The sequence below is a fragment of the Falco biarmicus genome, chromosome 19 (assembly GCF_023638135.1).
Source record: "Falco biarmicus isolate bFalBia1 chromosome 19, bFalBia1.pri, whole genome shotgun sequence".
NCBI lineage: Eukaryota > Metazoa > Chordata > Aves > Falconiformes > Falconidae > Falco > Falco biarmicus.
In genome coordinates this window covers 1,059,387-1,084,018 of record NC_079306.1, presented here as the reverse complement: position 1 = coordinate 1,084,018, position 24,632 = coordinate 1,059,387, and the positions used below count along the sequence as shown (strand labels likewise).

Here is a 24,632-nt window from a genome sequence, read left to right as displayed (position 1 = left end):
GAAATTTCCCATTGCAGTGCAAGCCTCCCAGCTGGTTCAGGTCGGCTTGTTTCTCTTTGGAGAAGGTTGGCCTGAATCTGCCTGGGATGTCACTTGAAATTCATGACTATCTATTGCCTTGACTATTTGCATAAAATTCAAAGCCCAGGTGTGATGGGAAAATGAGATTGTCTTCATGCTTTCTTGACCCCAGTGAAGGTAGATTGTCCTGAAGCTGACAAACAGGTTCGGATCAGATATTAGAGCTGAATGAATATAATGGGATTAAAGGTGGGGCTGCCAACAAGGAAGAGGGAATTGTCATTTTAGGCTCCCACACTCCTTCCTTCAGCCCACTGTCTGCAAGGTATGCAAGCGATGCACAGGCTGGGTGAAAAATGCACCATTTCTGTACTGGGCTGGTTGATTGTGTGAAGGAGCCGAGGCCTGTGGGCTCCACACCGAGAGGCTTTTTTGCATTTGTCAGCTCAGATCAACCCTAATAGACTCTGCCATCTACCCAAGGAGCATGTCCAGGGTGACACCAAGCATGATATGGCCTCCAAACTGCCCCAAAAAACATGCTCCTGGCCTTTTTTCTCTCCAGAATAGCCTGATCGACACAAACATCTTCAAGCAGGCAGCAGAAAACAGGGGTTTTGCAACACTTGGGGGTTGAGAAGGGCAGGGATGATTAAAGGTTTTCTCCTAGAAATGCAAGAGCTGCTGGGCTGCTTTGGTCCCCTGGGGAGCCGGCTGGGGTTTGCTGTGCAGGGGTTGTTTTGCAGGAGGGTGATCAACATAAATTATGAGCTGCTGGGGCACTGGAAGCTTCTCGTCTGGGTGTTTCTGCTTGTTATTTACATACAAATGAGACAAAGTCCGAGTTGTACGCATTGAGACGGAAAAGATGAAGAAAACTATTTCAAAAAGCATCCTCTTTAGGTGGGTGGGTTTTGCCTTCTCAGCAAGGGCTGACCCATTTGGCTTTCACCAGCCCCCCCAGCCCAGACAGAGTTGCTAAGGCCCGGCATTTATTAAAAAATAATTATTAATTATTAAACTATTAAAAAATAAACCTGCTGATCACATCCAATAAACCGTCTTGTTTTCCATCAGAAAAGTGCTGCAGATGTGGGAAGCCTGGATCCACCACGCTCGGCACAACAGAGCAGAGGGAGATGCTCAGTCGGTGCTGGGTCCATCACCATCCCACCCACATGGACAGCCTGAGCCTGGCAGGATGGGTCAACTCATCCTCCAGCCACAGAGGGCTTGGGACAGGCAAGACCTGGGTCAGCACTGAAGTCTAGGAAGCGGAGCAGGATGTCAGGGAGTAAGTGACACCGCCTGGTCTTTGATGTGGCACCTTTCACGGAGTACATGAAGTTGCCCACCCCACCCCACCCCACCCCCCCGTGCTGCTCCAGCCTGGGTGAGGAGAGGCAGGTTCCTCCACATGGTGGTTCGGAGCACAGTTGTCTCAGAGGCTTTCGGCTCCAGGGGAGCTGTGGGAGGGGAGAAGCTGGCCGGGCTGGCTGGTTTTCCCAGCATCCAGCTGCGCATCCAGCTGTGGTGAGCACCAGTGTGGGGAGCCCTTCCCAGCCACGTTACAGGGACGTTTCGGTGGTCACTGTCCCTTGGAAACTGGGCACCCTGGCAGAGAAAAGGGAGGGGGCAACCCGAGCCCACCCAAACCCCATCCTCCTAAAATGATGGGAGAGGGGGTTCCCCTCCCTGCAAGGGGTGTTGGAGGGGATGCCGGGGCGCATCCTACTTGCGGTGTAAGTTCATGTGTTTTGAGGAAGGTGGGGCGCTCGAGGAAGAACAGCTTTCGGGAGGACACGCTTTTCACTTGCTTTCTTTTAAAATTAGCCTACTCTTGTGAGAGGGTTTCAGGGGTGGGGTGTGGGATTGTTTTCTTTTTGTTACTACCTGAGCTGGTTCTCACTGATTTCTTTAAACAAGGGCCTGACTGCTTTTTTGTTCTGCCTCCAGAGATCCCAGACAGCGTGAGAGATCCCGAGCGAGCTGCGCATCCCACGAGCAGTTACACATCCTGGGTTACGCCGCGTTTCTAGACTTCCTTGTGGCCCCACTAATCTCTGGATGGAATAAAGGTATGCAAAAGTGCATCAGGAAGGGGAGCAGGCAAAGTTTCAAAAAAACTTTTGTTAAAGCTCCACTTTTCGTGAGCAACCAACCCCACCCATCTGGAGATTCGTCTTTGAGAAAATATCTGTGCTTTTTGTAATATCAGGGAGGGAAATAAAGCCCATGAAGCAAAGCATGAATTATGCATGTAGTTTATTGAAGGTACAGCTGAAAGTTTGGAGTAAGCGAAGGTTAATCAACTCTGTTCACTTACACATTAAAGCATTAAATCTGTCTATCTAGTACACACACAGGAAAAACAACGCATGCATTTAACTACAGAAATATAAGGTGCTCGTCGGTGTGTAATTAAAATCTGCTCTACCAAACTTGGTGTAGCAACTTGGACCAATTTGCATAAGCATTACCAACCCTCTCGTCAACAGGAAAAATTGGATTTTCTGGTGTCATTAAAGAAGTTAAATAATAGCTGCAGCTCCATCTCGGACAATTAAAATGTGGCTTTTCTTTCTGAAGTTGGGATGACCAAGCCTTTCATCCTTTTGCAATAGCTGCATTAGGGAAAGAAAATCCCTGCTGAAAAGCGGTCAAGCAGAGGAGACTGACTTAAGAGCCAAAAGGATGTGTGAAGACAGGTATGGACTGTCTGAAATGAAAATGAAAATCTCACCTGGCTGAGACCCTGGGGGCAAGTTTCCCCCAAGACAGACATGCAGGAGAAAGTGGGTTTTGATCATGCAAAGAGTTTTTGGCAGAGCGACTAGCCTAGTTGTGTGGGCATGGGCAGCGCATGGTTGTGTGATCCCTACAGCTGTCAGAAGGAAGGGGAATACTGTTTTATTGCAGAAATGCTGATTATTTTAAAATGTGACGTGTTGTTGCCCCCCCCCCCCCCCCCCCCAGTCTCTACCGGGTTGTTCTGACCACGCGCACAGCCGTGCTGTACCTGTTCCCAGTGCCACAGACCCCTGCCCCGGGAATGATGACGGCTCCCGGGCTGCACTGCTCCACGCCGGCGCACACGACATTGCCCAGGTTGCCCAGGTTGCCCAGGTTGCCCACACCTGTGGCGCACTGCACCCCCTCCGCACCCGGGATGACTTCTCGCCCCATGCAGCTGACCGCGCTCCTCGCCCCAAAGCCGCCCCCCACCCTGGGGAGGCAATCCACGCTCCGGGTGCTAAAGCCGGCACCACCGACGCCGAAGGAGGAGACCACCCCTAACCCCGCACCAGCCCCTCCTGTCTTGACGGTGCATTTGCCTCCGATTCCTGATAGAGATCGGCACTCCCCGACGGTGCCACCACCGCTGACCACAGCTGTGGGAGAGAAACAGGCTCAGTCACTCCCCGAGCAGCTAAAACCCAGCTTATTAGAAGCTTAAAAGACTTGTAAGGAAATTAAGGGAATGCTTCGTTAGCTTACCAACGCTCACAGGGTTGCCAGTACATATCCTGTTGAGAAAAGAAATGTATCAGAGATGTATTTAGGGAAATATTCCCCAACACACCAGCAAACAGAGGTGCTGCCCAGCCATTGCCTCCTTAGAAACCCTGCAGGCAATGTCAGCATTTCTGTCCACCCAGGTGTGATCTGCTGGTCCAAACTGCCCACTGCGGCACCCCAGATCCCACAGACACCTTCATATCCCATCCTCTTTTCGTACCACAAGCAGAGGATCTGACTGCAGCATGCTTGGTGCGCTGCGATCCAGCTGCCCTGGGAGGATGAAGAGGAAATGGGGGCAATGCCCCCCTCTGCATCTGTGGTGAGGAAAAGGGGCAATGCCCCCCTCTGCAACCATGGGGAGAAAAAGGGGCAATGCTCCCCTCTGCACCCATGGGAAGAAAAAGGGGTGATGCTCCCCTCAGCACCCATGGGGACCTGCCTCCACCCAGCATTTCTCACTGCTTCTCCCTTCTCCTGCTGGGTTTTTGCTGGCTCTCGTGACAAGGTACAGCCAGGGATGCTCCTACCTGCTCTCTTCTCCTTCCAGCAGCGTCCTGTAAGTGGCAATCTCAATGTCCAGGGCCAGCTTGACGTTCAGCAGCTCCTGGTAGTCTCTCAGCAAGCATGCCATCTTGTCCTTGGCTTGCTGCAGTGCAGTCTGCAGATCAATCAGCTTCTGCCGGGCATCTTTGAGGGCGCAGTCACCCCGCTGCTCGGCGTCGCAGATGGCTGTCTGCAGAGCTGCGATCTGTGGACAGAAACAAGGGGGTGGCCAGGGTTGATATTAATAGGCATCCCACAGGGTTGCTCATGTACCCCCTTGTTTCTCAGCTAGGAACTGCCAGAGAGCCTAGATTTGGGCTGGACCCATGTGATGGCCAAGCTTTTTGGGGTGAAGGGGAGGGGATCTGTTGGTGGCACCCCAGGAGGAAGCATGCAGCAAGCACTGTTTCTCTCCTAGCCAAACCATCTGGCTTCTGCTTATTTGAGAAATGACAAAAAAATCTGCTGCTTTGTTCATGGACAGAAGATGAGAAGCTACAAACACAGCCTTAAGCTGGGGTAGGGGTGTTCTTTGCAGTTCAGCGGGGTGGGACCTGGGGGATTAAGCCCTTTGCTGGAGAGGCTGCGCTCCCCGCAGCCCGTGCAGCATTCAGCCCTTTGTCCTACCTGTTTCTTCACGTTATCCGACTCGCACTGCAGCTTCTGGATCATCCGGTTCAGCTCAGCTATCTCACTCTGGTTGTTTCTCAGGTCATCGCAGAACTTGCCCCTGCTGCTGTGGAGCTCCTCCAGCTATTGCATGGGAACAGGATGACGTTAACGCACCCGTCACCCCTTCCAGGGAAGGTGGTGACTCTCCAGAGCTGCACCGATGTCGGTGCTCCCAGGGAAGCACCGAGACGTGACCTCAGCCCAGGCAAGGCGACAGTCCTGGGTAGGTCCTGAGCATTTGCCTTTTGGGAAGGGGATGGTGTTCCTGATGGGTGCAGAGACCTCACTGGAGCAACAGTCACCTGCTGCACTCTGGTTTTACAGGAATGTCTCAAACCACAGTTTTAAGGTTGGGTTTGGGGTTTTTTTGTCATGACTTTCTTTAGCGAACTACAGTGCATGCACACCGTGGGGGAGGTTTAAATTGCATCATGGAGGCCAGAAACAGTCCTAAGAGTTTTGTTGGCCAAGGGATTTTATTGCCATTTGTGCTGGTCGTGTGAATACTCACTCTGGTTTGGTAGAAAGCCTCCACTTCAGCCTTGCTCTTCTGGGCAATCTCCTCATAGCAGCACTCAACGCTTTTGATGATGCCCTCCATGTCCAGGTCCCGGCTGTTGTCCATTTGCACGATGACAGAGGTGTCACACAGCTGGCAGTCCAGCTGAGCTCTCTCCTGCAAGACCCATCGCATGTCGGTGCCCTTCCCCCACCCAGTACGAGCCAGGTGTGCGGGTACCCCAGGCAAAGGGGGGACCGGGGAGAAGGTGGAGGGTGGGACAAGGTTCTCCCACGAACGCTCAACTAGAGCACTGGCTTCCCCAGGCGGGTGACTGGTTTCGAGCAAGAGCCGGCAGCTGGGACCTGTTTTGGTGGCACAATATGGGATTGCTGCATGCAGTTCCCTAAGGAAGGGTGGGGAATCCTGGTGGAGCAACTCGCTTCATTGCAAGTGGATGTTTCTGGCTGCGCCAGCAGTTTTCTGGGCTGTGAATCCCTCAGGGGTGAGTGCTTTGGGTCCCATCACCTGGGGGTGGGCTAGGACAGGTGCAAACACAAAGAGGGGTTTTTTTGTGTGCAAACACACGCAAAAAAAACCCAACTCTGTGTTTTCTTAAAAACTTGTTACATTTTAATAACTGTTTGTGTCTAAATTGTTAGTTTCACCAAAATATTTTGACTAAAGTAGTTTAGGGAATTAAGTGCTAAAAAAAAATTTTGGTTTTGAAGATTGAGATGTCTTTCTGGTTCCCAGGGGTGATTTGGATTAGAATTCCAGGGGCTTTTCCATGCCAAAGGTCCCTCCCTTTGCGACCAGCTTTATAGAAGACAGCCAGGAGCACACTTTGCCTTTACCGGTGTGCCAATAGTGTCGTTATCAAGCACAGATATATATATCAAAGCATATAGATTTCAAGATATATAGATTATTGGGGTGTTTTTTCAGGGTTTTCAGAAAAGGCACCTTTCTCTGCACTTGGTGTTGGTGTGGGAGCATGAGGGGGGAGCAGGTGACACATCATTCCCAGGGCAGCGCCCGCGGAGCTGGGAGCTCTTACCTCAGCATAGATGCACTTCAGGAACTCCAGCTGCTGCCGCAGGAGACCCACCCTCACTTCCAGCTCCTCCTTGGTCAGGTAGAGACAGTCCACATCCTGGGGAGACACCAAGATTTGGGTGAAAAGAGGGGAAGAAACAAGGACTGTGGCAAAGCCCACGCTTTCTGTTTGCTGCGGAGGAAACCTCCCTATTCCCAGCCCTCGAGACTCTCTGGGTTTGTGTTCTATGTGCTTACCACATGGTGGGGGTTCTCCAACTCCATTGGGGTGCCTCTGGTTTGGGACTCAGGACATGTCATGATGCCAGGACTCCCCCTGTCCCTCCCTGGCCCCACACCCAGGGTTGCCCATGCACCTGCCACCCTCAGCTGGGCTCCCCAGCATTGTCCCTAGTGTGACCCACCTTCTTGAGGACCACAAACTCATTCTCCGCAGCCGTGCGCTTGTTGATCTCATCTTCATATCTGCAGTAGGAAAGTAGACAGGAGGGATGCTGAGCCCAGGGTTCCTGTCCCCATCACCCAAGCAGCCAACGCAGAACGCAGGGAGTGTGAGTAAAACCAAAGCCTCTCCCTATCTGCTTTGTACCTCCTTCTTGCTTTTTGCTTTGTTGCTTTTTCTTTCCTCCCCACTGGGCTTTGTTCAGCAGTTTTAAATAGTCCTCGCCAGCAGGATCGGTGGCTGGAGCGAGATGGCAGTAAATCAGGCCAAACCACTAAAAATGCAAAGCCCTGTACCTCCGCTGAAGGCTTGGGTTGCTTCGTTTAGCCCTGCTGCTTCGTGTGACGTGTTTCTGAAGCATCCAGAACTGTGCTCTGGCTCTGAGTGTGTACAGGGAGGCTGTGGCCAAAGTGCCCCAAGGGAGGTCAGGAGCTTGAGCAACCTTTGAAACTCCCAGGTGCAATGGGAAGGAAAGTCAGTGCGTAATGGCCGAGTAATTGGGACCTCAGAGAACTTTCACAAGGTGATTCTATGAGCCTGACCTCCTTTGTGGTGCCTCAGCAAGAAAAAACATCTGAGATGCGTGGCTGTAAGACCTCTGGAGAAAGGGTTACTCTTTCATCCTGTGCTGTAAACCACCGGCCACCAAGTGTCCTGGGTCGTGGCTTAGCAGAGCACATGGGGAACTATTAAGGAATATCTATACCTGAAATTAAAAAAACAATTCCCACATTCCCTCTGGGAAGAGAGAATGAACCCCAACAGAGATGTGTATAAAGCGTGGGGTGGAGACAAATAGGCAGGGGGGTTTGTGGGAACGGATGGCACTGGGAACACGAGATCTGGGGGAGCCACAGGCATAGGTGGTGTGGGAGATTTGGCAAACCACAGTTGTGTACAGGAGCATCGGGGAGAGAAAAATTGGTTCCTTGTCCCTCTCCCTAGGGAAACACTGGTTGAAAAGCTCTCCCAGTCCATCACCAGCATCTGAGGTGCAGCAGTGGGAGCCCAGTACAGGCAACCAGCCCAGTACTGGTGTGCCCTGCTCTGCTCCCCATGTGCTGCCCCAGTTTTTGGGCCCATCCAGTGCGATTGCATCGGCTTCACGCTTGGGAACACCGCTCAGGGCAGCGCAAACCCCATCCGCAGCTTCACTCTGCGCGCTACTTACTTGCACTTGTACTCTTGAACCAGGTCTCTGAGGCACCGTTCCTCGTTTTCCAGCCTCTCCCGCTCCCCCAGCACACACTCCAGCTGCTTCCTCAGGTTGCAGATGAAATTCTCGAACACGGGCTCCAGGTTTCTCCTGGAAGCTGGCAGGACATACTGCTGCAGCAGCTCCCACTTGGTGGTCAGCACCTTGTTCTGCTGTTCCAGCAGCCGGACCTGGGGAAGCAAGAGATGCAAGAGTCACGCAACCCCCTCCTGTCCCAGGCAAATGCGCTTTGGGTTCCTCCACCTCCAAAAGGAAAAAGCAAAAATAAAATCGGAAACGCAAGCGGTTAGGTGATGATTTCTCTGCAGCCTGGGTGAGACCAGCATCTTCCCTGAGCTACACCCAGTCCCACCCAGGGTTCGTACCACCAGCTGAACCACGCCAGGGTGTTTGCTCTTTGCTGAGGCCAAGCCTGAAGCTCAATTCGGCCAAACACCACGTCCAAGCCACTGCCACCCCTGAGGGGCTGAGCACAGGAATGAGTCTCCTGGCACTAAAAGCTCCATCCAGGATCTCATTTTAATGTATCTGATTTAAACACTAACCGCGGGTATTTATCATGCCTTTCACTTCTAGATTAAAGAGCTCTCCAGTACTTGAGAACCTTTATGGATCATGAATAAGTCATTTTTCAAATGGGAGGAAGCGGAGTCGTTCCTCGTACGTGGGTTTGGTTTTTCCAGCTGCAGAGCAACTCCCAAGGAAAATCAAGATCGGGCAGAGCAAAGGTTTCTCTGCCTTTTGAGAAATGATTTCCTATAGCACACCTCTAAACATAACAAAACCCCTCAGGCTCAGTTCAGAAAACAGTGATAAATTACATCTGTTTAGGAAATCACCAAATCATTTCATCCATGGGATGGAGGGATGGAGAAGTTAAACTTGTTCATCTCATTTTAGCTAGACATCTATCTACAGCTCCTTGATGAAGCACACAAACTATTTTAAAAATGCAAAAGTCCTTTGGCATTTATAGAGGTGCGATAGCAATGGCAGATTATACATTTGTTACAAAACTTCCTATTTTGCCTTTTTAAGCTTCCACGTCTCCATCCCTTCTCTCACAGGTTTTGATTCACCATATCCCAGGAGCTGCTCCTGATTTAGCTATTTAGCAGACTGGTGACCATCGAAAGGTAAAAGACCGGTGTGATTGGCGCGGTGCAAGGCTTAAATCCAAACAGTCTCCAGGTCAGGACCACCACGGTTCATCAGAAGTGTCTACAATACCAGGGTGCCAGCAGAAATAGCTGCTGACGTGGCCTCTTTCGAGGCAGTGGATCCTTCAGAGCCTGGGGATGGGAGGCAACACGCGGGGTCTCACCTTGTCGATGAAGCAGGCAAACTGGTTGTTGAGGTTCTTGATCTGTTCCTTCTCGTGGGTCCGCACTTGGCACTCCTCGGGGTCAACCCCCACACAGAGGGGCTTGAGGAGCTCCGGGTGGATGCTGACGCCCCGAATCCCTTCCGATCTACCTCCGCCGAGGCCGATGCCAATGCCGCCCCCGTAGCCTCCGATAGCCACGCCGTCCCCGAGACCTCTGTAGCTGCCCAAGCCCCCGTAGCTTCCGCAGTTACCAAACCCCACAACCGTGCCCACGCCAAAGCGGCCTCCGCCGTAAGCCACACCGCAACGTCCAACGCCGGCACCGCCGTAGACCCCGCTGCGGCAGCTGCCACCGAAGGAAATCCTTTGCCCTCTCCCCAGGTCACAGACGCTCCGGCTGCTGAAGCCACCGATGCCACATCTCCGTCCCACCGGCTGGCAGACAGAGGCTGAGCTGCTGTTGCCCCTGCCGAGGCCGCAGACGGCGGACGCGGAGGAGAAGCCCCGTCTCCCCAGGAGGGAGCTGGAGGTGTAGCACTGTCGACTCATGGTGGCGGGGGGAGGCGGGAGGTGAAGCGGTAACGGCAAAGCAGAAGAGCGAGAGAGGAGCAGGGAGTGAAAGAAGGAGATCTCCTTTGGCTTCTCTGAGGTAGAGCCCTTCTCCTTATATACATTTCAGGAGGTGCCTGAGATGCAAAAATTTAATTTATCCACTGGGTTTGGTCTGCCTGGCAGCAAGAAATGGCTTCCAACATTTTAAACCCACAGCAAACACTTCTATCTCATACGAAATAATGTGGAAATTAAAATAAACTGCTTTGCTTGCAAGCTTCAGTTTCAGGACTTATATTTTACTTAATTAATCTGCTTCCTTATTGTGTAATTATAGTTTAGCAAAATAATTCAAGGGGTTTTTATTCATGGCTTGTTTACGGTTCGGTTTCACCACAGCATTTAATTATGTTTCAGGACCTCCTGCACAATGTCGTGGCGATGCTGCCTCTCCCAGGGTCTCTCGACAGCTCGGGGCTGGCTCTTGAGCAATGACCGGTGGCGATAGGAGGGAAGGAAGGCGTATCTGCCAAAGCACAGCACCGACGTTGTCGGGAGCGTTCTTGTAAGCATTCATTTCTTCCTCTCGCGGGTATGGCTGTGAGTCTCGCCCTGTTTGCCGGCTCGCGGGTCGGGAGCGGAGAGGGATGGGGTTGACGGTTTCCCTGCTGATGGAGTGAGGACGCTGATGTGAGCTGGGCTAGATGGTGCCAAGGATGGATTCAGTCGGGGGAGGGGGATGCTCTGGCACGTGGGGGTTCACACACACAGCTGGGCGCCGTGTGCCCCTTGGAATACACAGCAGGGAAGAGAAGGCATTTCTGGCGATGCGCTGCTGCAGACAGCGATTTATTGCCGAATTGTGTGCCGTGGGGAAGCTGATAATGGTGTGTAGTGTCCCGGTGTGATGTGACTGCGGTACGTGGAATTCAGGTGGATGGTAGCTGGAGATGCAACAAAGTGCTACAAACAGGTTGAGAAATGTTAGCCGGAGTGAACTTTTTTCCTCGCATTCCTCTGACACGCCTATTTGACATTAAATTATTCTGGTAATATCTGTTAATGAGAAGCTACTGTACAGTGTTAATTAAGATTCTTGAAAAGATTTTTTGAATTTGCTTGGAAACAAATAAAGTTCCTTTTTTGCCTTAACAAAGGGGTCTAATCACAGAATCAGGAGGGATTGCATAGCTTGCCCTAAGAAGTCTTTGCATCTTTTCTGGGGCAAAAATAACTGGTTCTGGGAGGATTCCTAGTCAGTGCTACTTGAAATACATTGTCTTGTATTAAAAGTAATGTAAAGGAATTAGGACAACTTAGAATATTTGTGGAATCTCTCCAAGTAGAGAGATTTATTTATTTATTTTTTACAGGTCACATAAAGGGTTGAAATTAACTACAAAATACTCTACGCAATTATAATCATGGAGTAGTTCTATTGTAGCTGCATCGGTCTGAGTATATTAGGATGCACATGTTGCAATGAGATGTACTCTCATTTGTGGGATTGAGATAGTTGGAGAAAGCTGATGAGCTTTTGGTCACTGCGTCCTTCATGCCATTTTGCCCGGGGTAATCCAAGCACCGGGACCTCTTGCTAGTAAGTGAAGGGGGAAAATATTTTGGATATTTGTTTTGTTTTGTGCTGACGTGTTGCTGCAAGCATGGCAGAGGACAGTTGGGTGCGTGGTCTGGAGCCCAGCCTGGGGCGCTGCCTGGGGATAGGGCATTCACAGATGGGCTGAAGCATCGTGCAGCATTTCGGGAGGTCCATACAATGTGACTTCCATGAACTCTTTTTGGTGGGAATAACTGTGGGCAACCTGAGAAATGGGGAGAAGCCAGGCTGTGAGGTTACCAGCACCAGAGGCTGTAGTCCTCCTTTCTGACTGCCTCAGCCCTGCATATGCTTTGGGGCAGCTGCGGTGGAGCAGGGACGAGGCATCGGGGATGTGACCAGGAGCAGCCCCCGCGCCGAGCTCTGCGACCCAGCAGGAGCACAGAGGGAGACTCCAGCTCCTTTGCATGGCAGGAAAGACACGGCCCTTCATCCTTGAGGTCAGCAACTTGCTGGTTTTTCCAGTTGTAAGAAATCCAGACCTGGTTTGGGTTAGGTCCCTGCTACCCTCCTTACCTCTGCCTGGCCCCCCACCACAGAGTGCCTTGTGCCGCACGGGTGAAACACGCACCATCTGAGGGCTGTGGACCCTCCAAGCCCCCGGTCTTGTTAGAAAGCAGGGAAAATGCCACCCATGGGCCAACCATCCACGTTCCTCCACCAGCTGCAAGCCCTGAGATCCCTTCTTACACATGATGTGCTGCCAGGCTGTTTCCCCACGGATCGAAAGCTACAAGCCTGCACTTCAGCCTTTGGCTCCTCCTCGCAGCCCTAAGAAGTGGCTTCTTCCCGGTGCCCAGCCTTGCACATCAGAGGCAGACGGTTCATCAGGGCAGCGCCTGTGGTTTCCATCTGCTGAGCTTTCACAAAGCCGGTTCACAGTCACGCGGTGGAAGCCCTGAGCTGGTTACATCAGCCTCAAAGGAGGAAGCACTCCGATGCGATTTGGTCTCCTGAAGAGAAGGGTTGCGATCACTTTTGTTTCTTCGGCCTCACACACGCACAGCACTGGCTCAAGTCAGACACAAATGCCACCATCGTGGAGAGCTTCTACATGTCTCCGTGCATTGGCCTGCCTGATTGCAGGTCAGATAGTGTTTGAGGAGCTGTAGAAAGGGACTAACCTTCCTCTTGGCAAGGAAGGGATGAAACCGCTGTTTTCAGGCTGACAGCAAATATTTACTGGGAAAACCGCTGAGGTCCTTAGCCCTGAACTGTGGTGTCCTCCATGAGACTCACGCCTTGGAGATTTACATGTACCCAGATGAATTCATTCCGCTTAAGCACCTTACTGAACTGGGACTTGTTAAGCCATCCTTGCAGATAAGGAGAGCCTAGGGTGTTTCCCAAGCTCCTGTTGTGGTTCTGGCTGTAACAACCCAGCCATCCAAGCCTGCTTTCTCCCAGGGACAAAACTGCTCTTTAAGACCATCTCCTGAGAAAACAGGGCTGGCAGGGCTTGGCCGCGCTGGTGCTCTCCCTCTCTCCCTGCAGGCTGGGCAGTTTTTGTGGCTCCTTCCAAAAAGGACCATGAAGTCGCCATTAAAATGGCTAATGAGGCCCCTGGGACATCTCCCTCTGGTTTCGTGGGTCCAGCCCTCCAAAGGTGGCTGTTCCTGGTCTCTTAACTGCAGCTTGATTCTGCTCCCACATCAAAGCAGATGGTGGATTTGTGGGGACCAGGTTAGAGATGATGGTCTGGGCTCCTTCCATTGCCACTGGGCACCTTGCTTTCCTCCCAGTAACTTTGTTCCACAGTAGCTGTTCACCCTTAGCCCAGCTTGTCCCTGGTCATTTATGCTGCTTTGGGGCAAAAAGATGGACAAGAGAATTCCTGAGGTTCTTTCCAGGCTGTTCCTGGAGCATCAGCTGTCACTGCCCAGATGCACCATCTGCATTTGCAGTGTTGCCAGATAAGATCTTGCCAAAACCTTTCCCCACCTCCTGCAGGCTTTCTGTTGGACAGTTATAAACCGTGGGTGACCAGTGTCGGTCACGTCACCAGTATTGATGAGGAGATGCTGGGGTATCACAGCAGTAAGCTAAGCAGAAGAGAGCATCGCTCCCAAAGGCAATGTCTCATGTGAGGAACCTGCACACCCTGCCCGTGTCTGCTGTGATGCACCTGCCGCACTTGGTGCCCTGGCAGCAAACCCAGGTGTTTCAGTCAGAGCAACTTGGTCATATTCCGGGCAGTTCTTTATTTGTGTGATGGGAAACCTGGGCACTGGAGGCTGAGCTCCATGTGTCTGTCCAACGGAGCTCCTGGGACCGCGGGGTGTTTGGCTGCAGTAGGCAGGGTGCCAGCAGCAGCACAGGGCAGCTGTTGGGATTTTTTTAAAAATCTCTATTTCGATGGTGTTACCAGGTGACCTAAGCTGAGAAACCCTCCTTCATAGCTCTTATTTACCGTTCTTATTTTGCAAGAGACAAATAGGTTTCATAGCAAACACCACAGGTGTCCACCCCCTTCCTTTGAAATGTTCCTCCTTTGCACAGGAATTTGTAAAGGCTCTTTTGCATCATCGGACCAACTTCGTGCCAGCGCTCAGGGACCGATGGACTATTAGGGCTCTGAGTAATGGGGTGGAATCGGTGTGGCAGGGTCACGATGAAAGCGCCCTGGCCAGGACCGGGGAACTGTCACTGAGGAGGGGGCCGAGGGCGCGAGGAAGGTTTGTGCTGGGGGAGGTGGGAAAACCCAGTAAGAAGCTGCCAGGAGAACCACACCGGGTCCTGAGGCTGGGACAGCTGCTCTGCTGTTTGACGGGACAGTTGTCTCTGCTACGGTACAGGCTTTTTTAACCAGAAAGCATGTTCCTTCCTGCACCGAGGCAGCCAGGGACTGCAGAGATGCCCTCCAGCAGCTGAGGGAACAGGGAGAGTGTGGGAGGAGGGAAATTCAGCCACTGAATTTCAACTAGTTCCCATCGATAGGTCTGTAAATCCATGTCTGCGTGTGCACGAGTACGTATAATAGCGACTGAAGAAACAAGCTGTTTGGTGCGTCTGGTTAATGAAATAATTTTGCAAATTTATAAACAGGTTTCTTCTAAAAATGAAAGTGAAGTAGAGGCGATGCACAAACCTTGCGTGCAGTTTATTGGCAGCAGAGCAGAGAATGCAGCTTTTATCAACAATAAGATCTCTGTGCTGGGTTGAATTGAAAAGCATCACTCCTCAGGGAGGGACAAGGAGAGACGTTCAGTAGAGAGCGAACCCTATGACTGGCCTTGTAAAAATGACTTGGCAGGTGAGATAACATTGAAGACTAAAACCACTTCCAGCGTGGGAGTCCTCTTAGCTGAATCCAGCTACCTAAAAACGAGTCACCGAGTTGAAGCTGGAGCCATGGGCTCCATGAATAGTCAATAAGAAAGTTTCATATCATCAAGCAAAAGATTGTTTTCTAAAGTCACCAGCGCAGGAGAACCCAGAGAACCCGGACACAAGGAGTCATGCTTTGCAGGGCCACGGGGGCATGATACAAGAGCAGAGGTGGTATCTGTACACAGCTACCAGCCTCCACAAAATAAAAGGACAAATACGACCCAGGAGAAATAACAATGCTGTGTTTATGGGCACCTATTCATTAAACTTTCCAGATGGACACTCAGATTAAGGAGATTACAGCAGGTACAGCTTCTCGAGAACATACCTATTATCGTAATGAATGGTTGGAGTCACTTTTGTGATTCATTTCGCCACCAACATGCAAAAAAACTCGGGATGTGTCACTCCAGAGGTGGCAGCTTAGTGCATAACTCTGTATTATGGGTGTCTCCACTGGGTTAACTAGAGATAAAGAGCAGTACTTGTCATAGAGGAATTTGCAACCGACTTCTATTCATCACAGCCCCAACATTCAGAAACACCCTTTCCAGAGGTACCTAGAGCCCCGGTGCGACCTACCCTGGAGAGCACCCACCTGAAACGTCGGGCACCACAGCTTTTATTTGCCCAGCTCAGCAAGCCAATAGGGTTGTAACCTCCATTTCCAGAGATTAACTCGCTGGATTGCTAGCAAGCCACACATTCAGGAAGATGAAGGCAAGCAACGGTCATGATTATACCTCCGGACTGGAACCCCTCCTCCCAAAGCTGAACGTGCCTCTGCCACAGCTATGTCCTCCAGCACACCAGATCACCATGTCTTTGGAGATGCACAGTCACGCTTTGATTTCACAGTGTTTCTAAGGTGGATTCCTTCCCTTCTTGACCTAAATGTCCTGGTTTAAGGAACTCTTTCCTCCATGGCTGGAGAAGTCCCATACTGAGTCTGAAATCCAACTGGGCCACTATCACTGTCCTTCGCACCAGACTTGGGAACCCGCGCTGCAGGAAAACCCAGTGCTCACCAACTGTAAAAGAAAGCCAAAACCAGGATAGAGGAATGGAAAAGAGAAAATCTTCCTGGGAATCAGATTTTTCATAGCTGTGCCAACAAGACTCCCTGGCCACGCTCTGTTGGAGGATAAAAGGAAATACGTTATTAGGTAAATCTGCAACTTTCAGAAGAAACTGCACTGAGTGGGATCTTAGAAATTCACGATTTCATTTAGCAGCTACTCTTAGCTCTGTACCCAGGTGATCCTGATCCATCAGGCACCTGTCTTCCTCCTCTGCTCAGTGGGGATGCTGAGGAGATTCCTTTGGGGAACTCCAGAGTAATTTCTTGAAGCAACATCTACGCATCGGTGTTTTGCCTCGTTATTCTCTTTGTTCTTGTTATTATGTGGTTGCTTTTTCTGCTTGAATATCCTATGGGGTAATCCACCTGCCGGGCGCTGCGTGTGATACCAGGGAGTGTTAAGCACCTGCCTCTCTTGTTCTGCATCCAGAAATGGCACGCATGTGGAAATCTCAATGACCAAAAGCCAGCTTGGTGTTCAAGACATCCTAATAATTGCACACCTGGCATTCCAACTCCTCCTTGGCTTAACATAGAAAACATTTGGTGGTTTTTCTCCCAGGTGTTTTTGCAAATGCCGTCACCACGAGGCTCAGCATCACAAATACCTGTCTACAGACAGGCTACCTGTCAAAGGACAGACAGATGGCTTTACTTTCCCTTTAATTACTGAGCACGACAACTGTGGCTTCATTGTCCTCATTTCAATTAAGGACTGACAAACACCCGAGGCGCACTGTCCCCAAAACGTCATACCCCCTTTGAGTGACTTCTTTCAAGTTACTCCAAGAGTATATGATAAAGAGAACCAGTTGCTTTATGAGATTGCTACTGGGTTTGGCATAATTGCCTGTTGCTCTGCAGAGGTTTAGCACCTCCTTCCCACCCAAACCCTTCATCACCATCACAAGCCAAGCACTGCAGGGCAAGCTCATGGTCTCCTCTCCAAAGGCAGAGGTCCCAGGTGCTGAGCATTCAGACTCTGTTTCTCAGGTGCACTGGGTCCTCTTGACCCCATGTCGTGGTTTAATGCCGGCCGGCAGCTCAGCGTCACACCGCCGCTCACTCACTCCCCCACGGTGGGATGGGGAGAGAATCTGAAGAGTAAAAGTGAGAAAGCTGGTGGGTTGAGATGAAGAGAGTTTAGTAAGTACAGCAAAAGCAGCGCACGCAAGCAAAGCAAAACAAGAAACTCATACACCGCTTCCCATCGCAGGTGAGGGCTCACCATCCCCAGGACTCCCTCCAGCATGCCTGATGGGGGCTTGGAAAACAAAATGCCATTGCTCTAAACATCCCCCCCTTCCTTCTGCTCCCCCCTGCTTTACATGCTGATCGTGGTGCCATATGGCATAGAACACCCTTTCGGTGTGTCGTGTCCCCTCCCAGCTCCTTGTGTCCCCAGCCTGCTTGCCGGTGAGGTGGGGTGAGAAGCAGAAAAGGTCTTGACCCTGTGTAAGTGCTGCTCAGCAATAACAAAAACATCCCTGAGTAATCAACGCTGTCCCCAGCACAGACTCAAAACACAGCCTCGTCCTAGTGACTATGAAGAAAATTAGCTCTACCCCAGCCAAAACCAGTGCAACCCAGAACTGAAAAGCACCTTAAAATGCAAAAAGGTTTTTATGCTTCCACTACCTTCCACCTGGCTGCTTTCTTCACATAATAACACTGTTAATTTAATTTCTGTTGTACAAAAAAGCCCACTTCAAGAAAGCTGGTGGAGGTTCTGTTTCCTATGCTATTCTAGGTCAACATCTGGGCTCCTCCGAGCGGGCAGTTGCTCTTGTGCAATGGTGCTGAGCAGCTGAGGGGCTCTTGATGGTACAAATCCTTGATGCCTGCTGTGTTCCGTGCCCTGCTCAGCACCAGGGTTCCTGACAGTGCCTGTGTCCCAGCGGTTGTCCATTTGCACAGTGACAGAGGCATCGCAAAGTGTGTGCCTAAAGGTTGCAAAAAGCTGCCGTCTGGAGCGATTCCCCCTCATTTGCATCACTTTTGGGGAAATGCAGAAGTAATTGTATAATGTGAGTCTTCATCCTGCAGCTACAATCTGACCCGGAGTGATTCACCACTGAGGAATACACCGAGCCTCCTTTAATCCTGAAAAAAGGGTAAATCCGCCTACTAAACTGGACTGTGGCCAGTAAGCGCTGGGTATAGACAGAGGATTCCCCGTTGGGGTTCACCTGAAGAATACCAGTGGGATTTTTGTTCCCATGTGCAACTAGCACATAAGCCCTATTAGTCAATAGGTTGGATAAGTAGACGGTCCAGGTCTGAAACCCTGCTCCGTCTGCTCCAAACTGTGCTAAAGACGAGGGTGTTTCCAGGAAAAAAATATAACTTGCATTTCCCTGCAGTCAGAAAGGGAGGAATTGCTACTTCTTCAAACACACATCTCAGCAATTCCAGCTCCTGCCGCTCTGAAGACACCCTGCCCCATGGGTCTGTCGTGGCACGGCGCGCACCGTCCAGCTCCTCAGGAGCTGACGCGGGACCAGCTGCATGCAGACACCCAGCAGCTCACACCCAACTAGCCAGTCGGTTTGCATGGCTGGTTTGGGTTTGGGTGCCCTTCATTTCTTCTCAGCAGACTCGCAGATCATGTCGTCTGCGGTTGGGAGTTTCCTCGAGCCACCTCGATGACACAAGCCTAGCAAAACTGGAGAAGGAAAGTTAAATCTGCTAGCCTGTGTTTGGAGAAGAGCAGACCTGCAAAGGTTTCCTCAGTGTGGAAGAAAATCTTTGAACTCCCAAAATACTTAGGGACAGCCAGGTCAGAATTTACCCACGGATTTGGTTCAGCCACCAAACAAAAAGTGTTCAACGTTCACCTTGTTCCAGTGCAGCTGATTTGACGCATCCAAAGAAAATTGGAGTTTCCATTAAAATCATCTTAAAAGAAGTTGTATTAAGCAGAGGTGGGGAAGATCCATCATGATCCTCTATCACTTTCACCCAAGGAGGTGGAGGATCCTCTACCACTCTCACCCAAGGAGGTGGAGAATCCTCCACCCACACACTGAGCCTGGACCACAAGCCCAGAATCTCTTGCTCCTGCCCTGATCAATCCTTTCTCCAGAGAGACCTCTGACTCAAACCTTCCCCCTCCCTCCCGTTACTAATATTGACCACATCACAAGAAACAACTTACTTTTGAGTATAACGTGGATTGTGGAGCCGTCTGGCTGCAAGGAATGAGTGTTCACAGGAGGAACTAATTACTGGCTAATTTCTTACATGTATTTATCCACAATCTGCTTTGTGGCAGGCTCTTTGGGTATCATTTTTTCCCACCTGCCATGCAAAGTGTCTATCCACTTCCTCGGGCTGCAGATGTGTGTGTACATATATATATATATATATGTATATATATATATATATACACAGCCTCAGATTTTCCTTCTGTGCAGCCACAAGACACCCCACTTGGCTGCCCGCTCTGAGTGCTAGGAATAATAAGAACGCAGTAATAATTATAGTCAATGGTATGTTCATTAAAGAACAGAAAGCAAGGTATCGGGAGGGGAGCTAGACCATCTCGTTTGGTCCAGGGGTCAGAAATGGCAAATAAAACCACTGTGCTTTCTGGGAGCTGGATGCGCAGCTTATAAATTGGATCACTGAAGGAAAACAAAAGAAAAAAAAAAAGCAAGTGATCCCTGATAATAATTCTCTGAGTAAAAAAAGAAATGCTATAAATCTACATCTTCTTTGTCAGGTCACAAAAATGCCATTTCTGTCCTCCAGGAAATTCTGAGCTATTTAAACTCTTTTATTAACACCTAGGATAAAAAGCTGAAATTATTCAGGTTGATTTTTTTTTTTTTTATGTGGGATATTCCAAACCATATCTTTCTGATGTGGCTGGGGTTGACTGGGAAAGAATTCACCATGGAATAAAGCAAAACTCCTGCTCCTACCTTATCAGCAAAGCAGGTGTGTTTTCTCTCTTCTTTATCTATGTATTTCATAGTTGCAGATAACTCAGCTCCCGAGCCATGCCAGCACTGGGGGCTTTCACCTCTGCTGATGCTCTGACTGTTTTCACTGCTTGCAGAATGAGTGGCACCAGGCTCATCACCACCACCGTGATTCATCCTGCAAGCTCCTCTGTTGCTATCACCTCCAGAACTCCAGCCCTCACAGGGGTCCCTGCAACCTCTGAGATCTTTAAAGCCAAAACTACGGTACGTGCTGCCACACCTCGTGCCCCCTTGCTGCCTCCCAGGGTGGTCCACCACCAAGGTCTCCATAGGCTTGCACAGGGACCAAAGAGGGTCCTTGCTCCCGCAGAGCCATTCAGATTTTTTGCTGTTGCTACGGAATCAAAGGCTGGATGAGTTTGCTTTTGCCTTTTCTGCTGCTTCTGAGCTAAAAAGGCTGCCAAGACCCATCGTCCGCTGCTAGACTGCAGAGGTCAAGCATCTTCAGCTCATTCCAGGTAGGGAGAGAAGAAAGGGGCAGAGCAGGAAGGGAAAGAGCCCGTCTAGTGGCAGACTTTGAAAATATCCCTTACATTGGGCACGGCTGGATGAGATAAATGTCTTTTGAGCCTGCGTGGTCTTGTTTGGCTGGTGGTAATTGGTATCTGCTTTTGACATGAAAAAACATTATCACAGCTATCACACACACACGGAGCATAATGAGCAAGTGAAAAAGCTTAAATGATGATCTTGGCTTGGAGAACATTTTCTTGTTTAATGTGTTCCACTTGGGTTAATTACGAGTTCAAATATTTACTCTGAAGTGTGTTCTTTCAGTTGATTGTTGCGGTTGTGCCATCTCCTCTGCCTCATTCTGCAGGGACACGCTGTGGCGATGACTTTCTCGGAGATGACTTTCTCTCTGTTTCTGTAAGAGTCCCACCTCTTCCTCCTCTTCCCGCAGTCTGGGCTTGATGTATTTAGTGCATAGAGATGTTTTAGGAGAAGGTGAGTCGCCCTTTCTAGTCTATAAATTAAGTCCAGGGTGAGTGGGTCAGTGTGATAAGGCTGTCTTTTTTTGAAGATGAGTTTACAGGAGAAGCGTTCCACCCTGGACAGGATGGTCGAAATGGAAAATGCTGGTTTATAAAGGGTGGTGACGTATTTGCAGGAGGTTGCCTGACTCAGGAGTAGAGTCATCCCTGCCTTCACACTGCTTTTTGTGCAACATGCCCAGGACAGGCTTGGGTTTTGGAGGGGGCACCCTATGAGTTGCCCATCTGTCCCCATGGATGATGGAGTCTCCTGCTGGGCCGTGCCCTTGGTCTAGATGGCTTTGCTTCTTCCCACTTCTTCACCTCCTTGACTGTGGAAATCTTTGGCCTGGAGTGCTTGTATCAGTCAGCCAAAACATCAAACCCAAAGCATTTCATAGAATAAAATTAATGGAGTGGTATTTTTAAATTATTAATAATTTTTACTAAAAGTACTGAGAAGAAATATTTTTCAGTTATCAAAAGGTTTTCTCTGGTTATTCTTAGCCGACAAAATCCAGTTCCCCAACTTAAAGCAACTGTTAATTTAAGATTATTGCTATTAGAAAGAAGAGCAAAAAATGAGTCACAACAATGGTCAAAATTAAAAAAAAAAAAAAAAAAAAAAAAAGTGGGAAGGAAAAATAGCCATCACTTACCAGGAAATGTTCCTGAGCTTGTAATACAAGCTTTAATGAATAGTTTGAAAGCCATTTGAGATGAACCTTTTCCTTTTGCTACTGTGACAAAATCTTAAGAGCCAGCCTGCTCAGCTGTAGCCACAAAAAAAATAAATGCAGCCTTCATTTTCCTCTTTGGTTTGCTAAAATTATAGCTAAGAATATTGGGGTGTTGGCTCAAACATGAGGAGGAAAGGAGCTGCCCTTGTTTTGGAAGAGGTGGGATCATCTTCCTTCCTTTCTTCTCTCTGTTATTCAGTCCACTAGAAGATAATTAATTATTCTCCCATCGAAATTAGGCAGTCGCCGACCGCTTCCTCCGCTGGGATGGGACGAGATGCTCTTGCTAACGTTAGGAAGCTACTTTAGGCTCCTGTCCGTGATTCGCTCCTGAAGCAAGAGAATGAGGCAACTGACAGCCCAGACTCGTGTCTTCTTCTATCTGGGGACACTTTGGTGTCCCAACTGTAATGGTCAGGAGGGGAAAACTCTGGCAAACCTGGGGCTCGCTGGGCTTTCACCCCTTCAAGCCCGGGAACATTACACAAAGCCAGCTCCTGCTTCGCCAGGCATGGAGGGACAGCAAGCAAGGGCAAGGGTGGTCGGGTCAACCAGCAGCAACCCCAGGTCCCAAAGCTGTGGCTTTCTCCACCTCCACTTTCTCAAGCAACCGTCTTTTTTAGCAACAGCAAAGCCCAGTGAAAAGCTGACATAAAGCCAAGCCGAGTTGTTCTGGCTGTGGCTTGCAAAGGGGTGGCTGTGCCTCCCCATAGCCACGAGGAAGACCCAGACTTGGAGCCACAGAGGTTCCTGGAGAGCCGACCAGCGCACGACATCATGGCACAGAGTGACATCTTGAAACCACACAGGGAATCAGTGACGTTTCAGGCAATTAAGTAGAGCTGCCTAATGTCTCAGCAGGGACTCTGAGCACTGGGCTTGCCTTCTTCCCACGTTACGTTTCCAGGCGGTGAATGCGTTAAGCTCAGATGCAAAATTACCCACCTAGGTGGGCTCTGTCTCATCTAATTGGAGCCACTTTGAAGTTATAGAAAGTGCTGAGCTGGGTTTCCTCGTTTGAGAGAGGGGCTTACGTGGAGGACACCTGGCTCACGTGGAGGACCACCCGGCTCACATGGAGGACCACCCACCGCACCAAACCAGTCTGACATATGGATGGTCAAAGTCAGATGAAACAGCCCTCACCCGTAGCACAGAAATGACATCGCATGCCCTTCCCCAAAGGTGCTTATCTTCTTCCTTGCGCCAGTCTTTAATATTCACTTTTTTTTAGGTTGCAATTAGAATTTTGCCCAGTGAGAGAGGGGAGATTAGTGGTGCCGTGCAACCTGTAATTCTTCATGTGCTGGAGACAGGAAGAAATTCACTGTGATAATAGCGTCTGCGAACCCAGCGGATGACAGGCAGGGTGTATTCGTCTGAGTACATGCAGGCGTCTCACACGGGGACGTCTCCATCTGCACTAATACCCCTGCCCCGGGCTGCCGGCAGAGCTGGGAGAGAGCTAATTGATGCAGTCTAGGGCTTGATGCATTTCATGCTAAATTAGGCACCTGTGCTTGGTCAGATGAATCACCCCATGGAAATGTTGGTGTCTTTCCATGAAATCAGCCCCCAGCCACCAGCTCACACACTGAGCTCTACAGAGAAGACTTCAAAACCGAGACAAAGTTGATCCCACCCCGTTACAGCCAAGAGAACTCATAACTTATCCCTTTGCCTTTGAAGTCGTGCACTTTGTCAGCCCTAATGTCGCTGAAGCAAAGGGGTTATGGCTGAAATACACCTGATTCTGGCAGCACACAGCCCTGGTCACAAGCCCATTGAGCCCAGAAGGTCGGTGGTGGCATCTGCTTCATTCAACCACCGTGACATGGAAGGACCAATCAAATGTGTTGCTCTGAGGCTGCAGTGGTGAACAAAGCTACAGGCTGGCAGACTTGTCCTGGAGGACATCTTACAGATCTCGGAATTATTTTGGAGGTTTCTGGCAATCTTTCACATCAGTTGCTACTTGGGCTGTAAAATATCTTAAAGGCGATGTGATATAAGGAGGTGAATAAACCAGAATGAACACCACTGGGCTCTCCCACCTGAGAGCATCTGAGTCCCACCATGCTCCAAACTGCCTGAAGAGACTCAAAAGATCTGTTTGTTTCTTTCTTTCCCCCACAGATTGAGAAAGAGCACTTCTTCACCTGTTCTGTAATTTCTTTAAATACCGTCTATGGAAAAAAAAAATCAGAGATGAAAGATGTACTTTAATGCAGTTTATTGAAGGCACAGTGAAAAGCTGGGAAGTTTGAGCAGTCAACAAAGGAAGCTCTGCTCACATGAGTACAAGGTGTCAGCTCAGATTTAGGCACCAGTAACTTCCCTTGGCATTTTGGGGTGGGGGGTGAGCTCTTCTAAAAATCAGCAGGCTTTGAACTAGCCGCCCCTAACATGCAGAAGCAAAAGAAATTACTATGTGTTCATCTGTAAGCAAATTCCACAAAAAGCCTATGGCTGCAGCGTGACTAGCAGGTGCTTTGAGAGCTGAAATTGCCTCATTTAAAATTTAAGCTCAAATTTGCAGCTCAGGGTTTCTTCTTTGGGGATAAAAAAAAAAGGCGGGGGGGGGGGGGGGGGGGGGGGGAAGCATGCTCTTTGTAGCACCTCCTGGGGAAATTAAATCATCACTCTCTTTTCTGAAATGCTTTGGGAGGAGCTGGAAGAAAAAGAGGTGTCTTGTAAGGGAGAACTTTGTTAATGAATCTGCTTGTTATGGGAAAAGGCAGAGAGAGGAGTCAATGCAACAAGCAAACCCTTAAAGCTGTGATAATCTAGACAGGATAAATTCAGAGAAATAACACTGTGCTGAACACCTGCTGGAGAAGCTTGCTAGATGTGGCCTTGGGGTGGGGGGCTCTGAAAACGTGACTTGGTGGGGTAAATATCTGATGCTAATACGGGTGGGAATGGACAAACGTTGCTACTAGAGGGCAGAGAAACTATCCCGCATCGTCTCAGTGGTAGGAACCGCGCGTCCCGGCGTCGCTCTCCGACGGTGCTGGCTGTGCCACCTCCCCAGCCGATGGATGGCC

General features: G+C 50.0%; 1 protein-coding gene across 1 annotated transcript; it reads right to left on the bottom strand.

Moving 5' to 3' along the window:
* Positions 1-3,000: 3,000 nt before the first annotated feature.
* On the bottom strand, positions 3,001-9,850 carry LOC130141328 (keratin, type II cytoskeletal 4-like). Its single transcript, XM_056322217.1, has 9 exons — positions 9,299-9,850; positions 7,930-8,144; positions 6,721-6,781; positions 6,318-6,413; positions 5,270-5,434; positions 4,714-4,839; positions 4,071-4,291; positions 3,520-3,548; positions 3,001-3,413 (listed from the first exon to the last, which is right to left on the bottom strand). The coding sequence occupies exons 1-9, from the start codon at positions 9,848-9,850 to the stop codon at positions 3,001-3,003; spliced, it is 1,878 nt and encodes a 625-aa protein (XP_056178192.1).
* Positions 9,851-24,632: the final 14,782 nt, after the last annotated feature.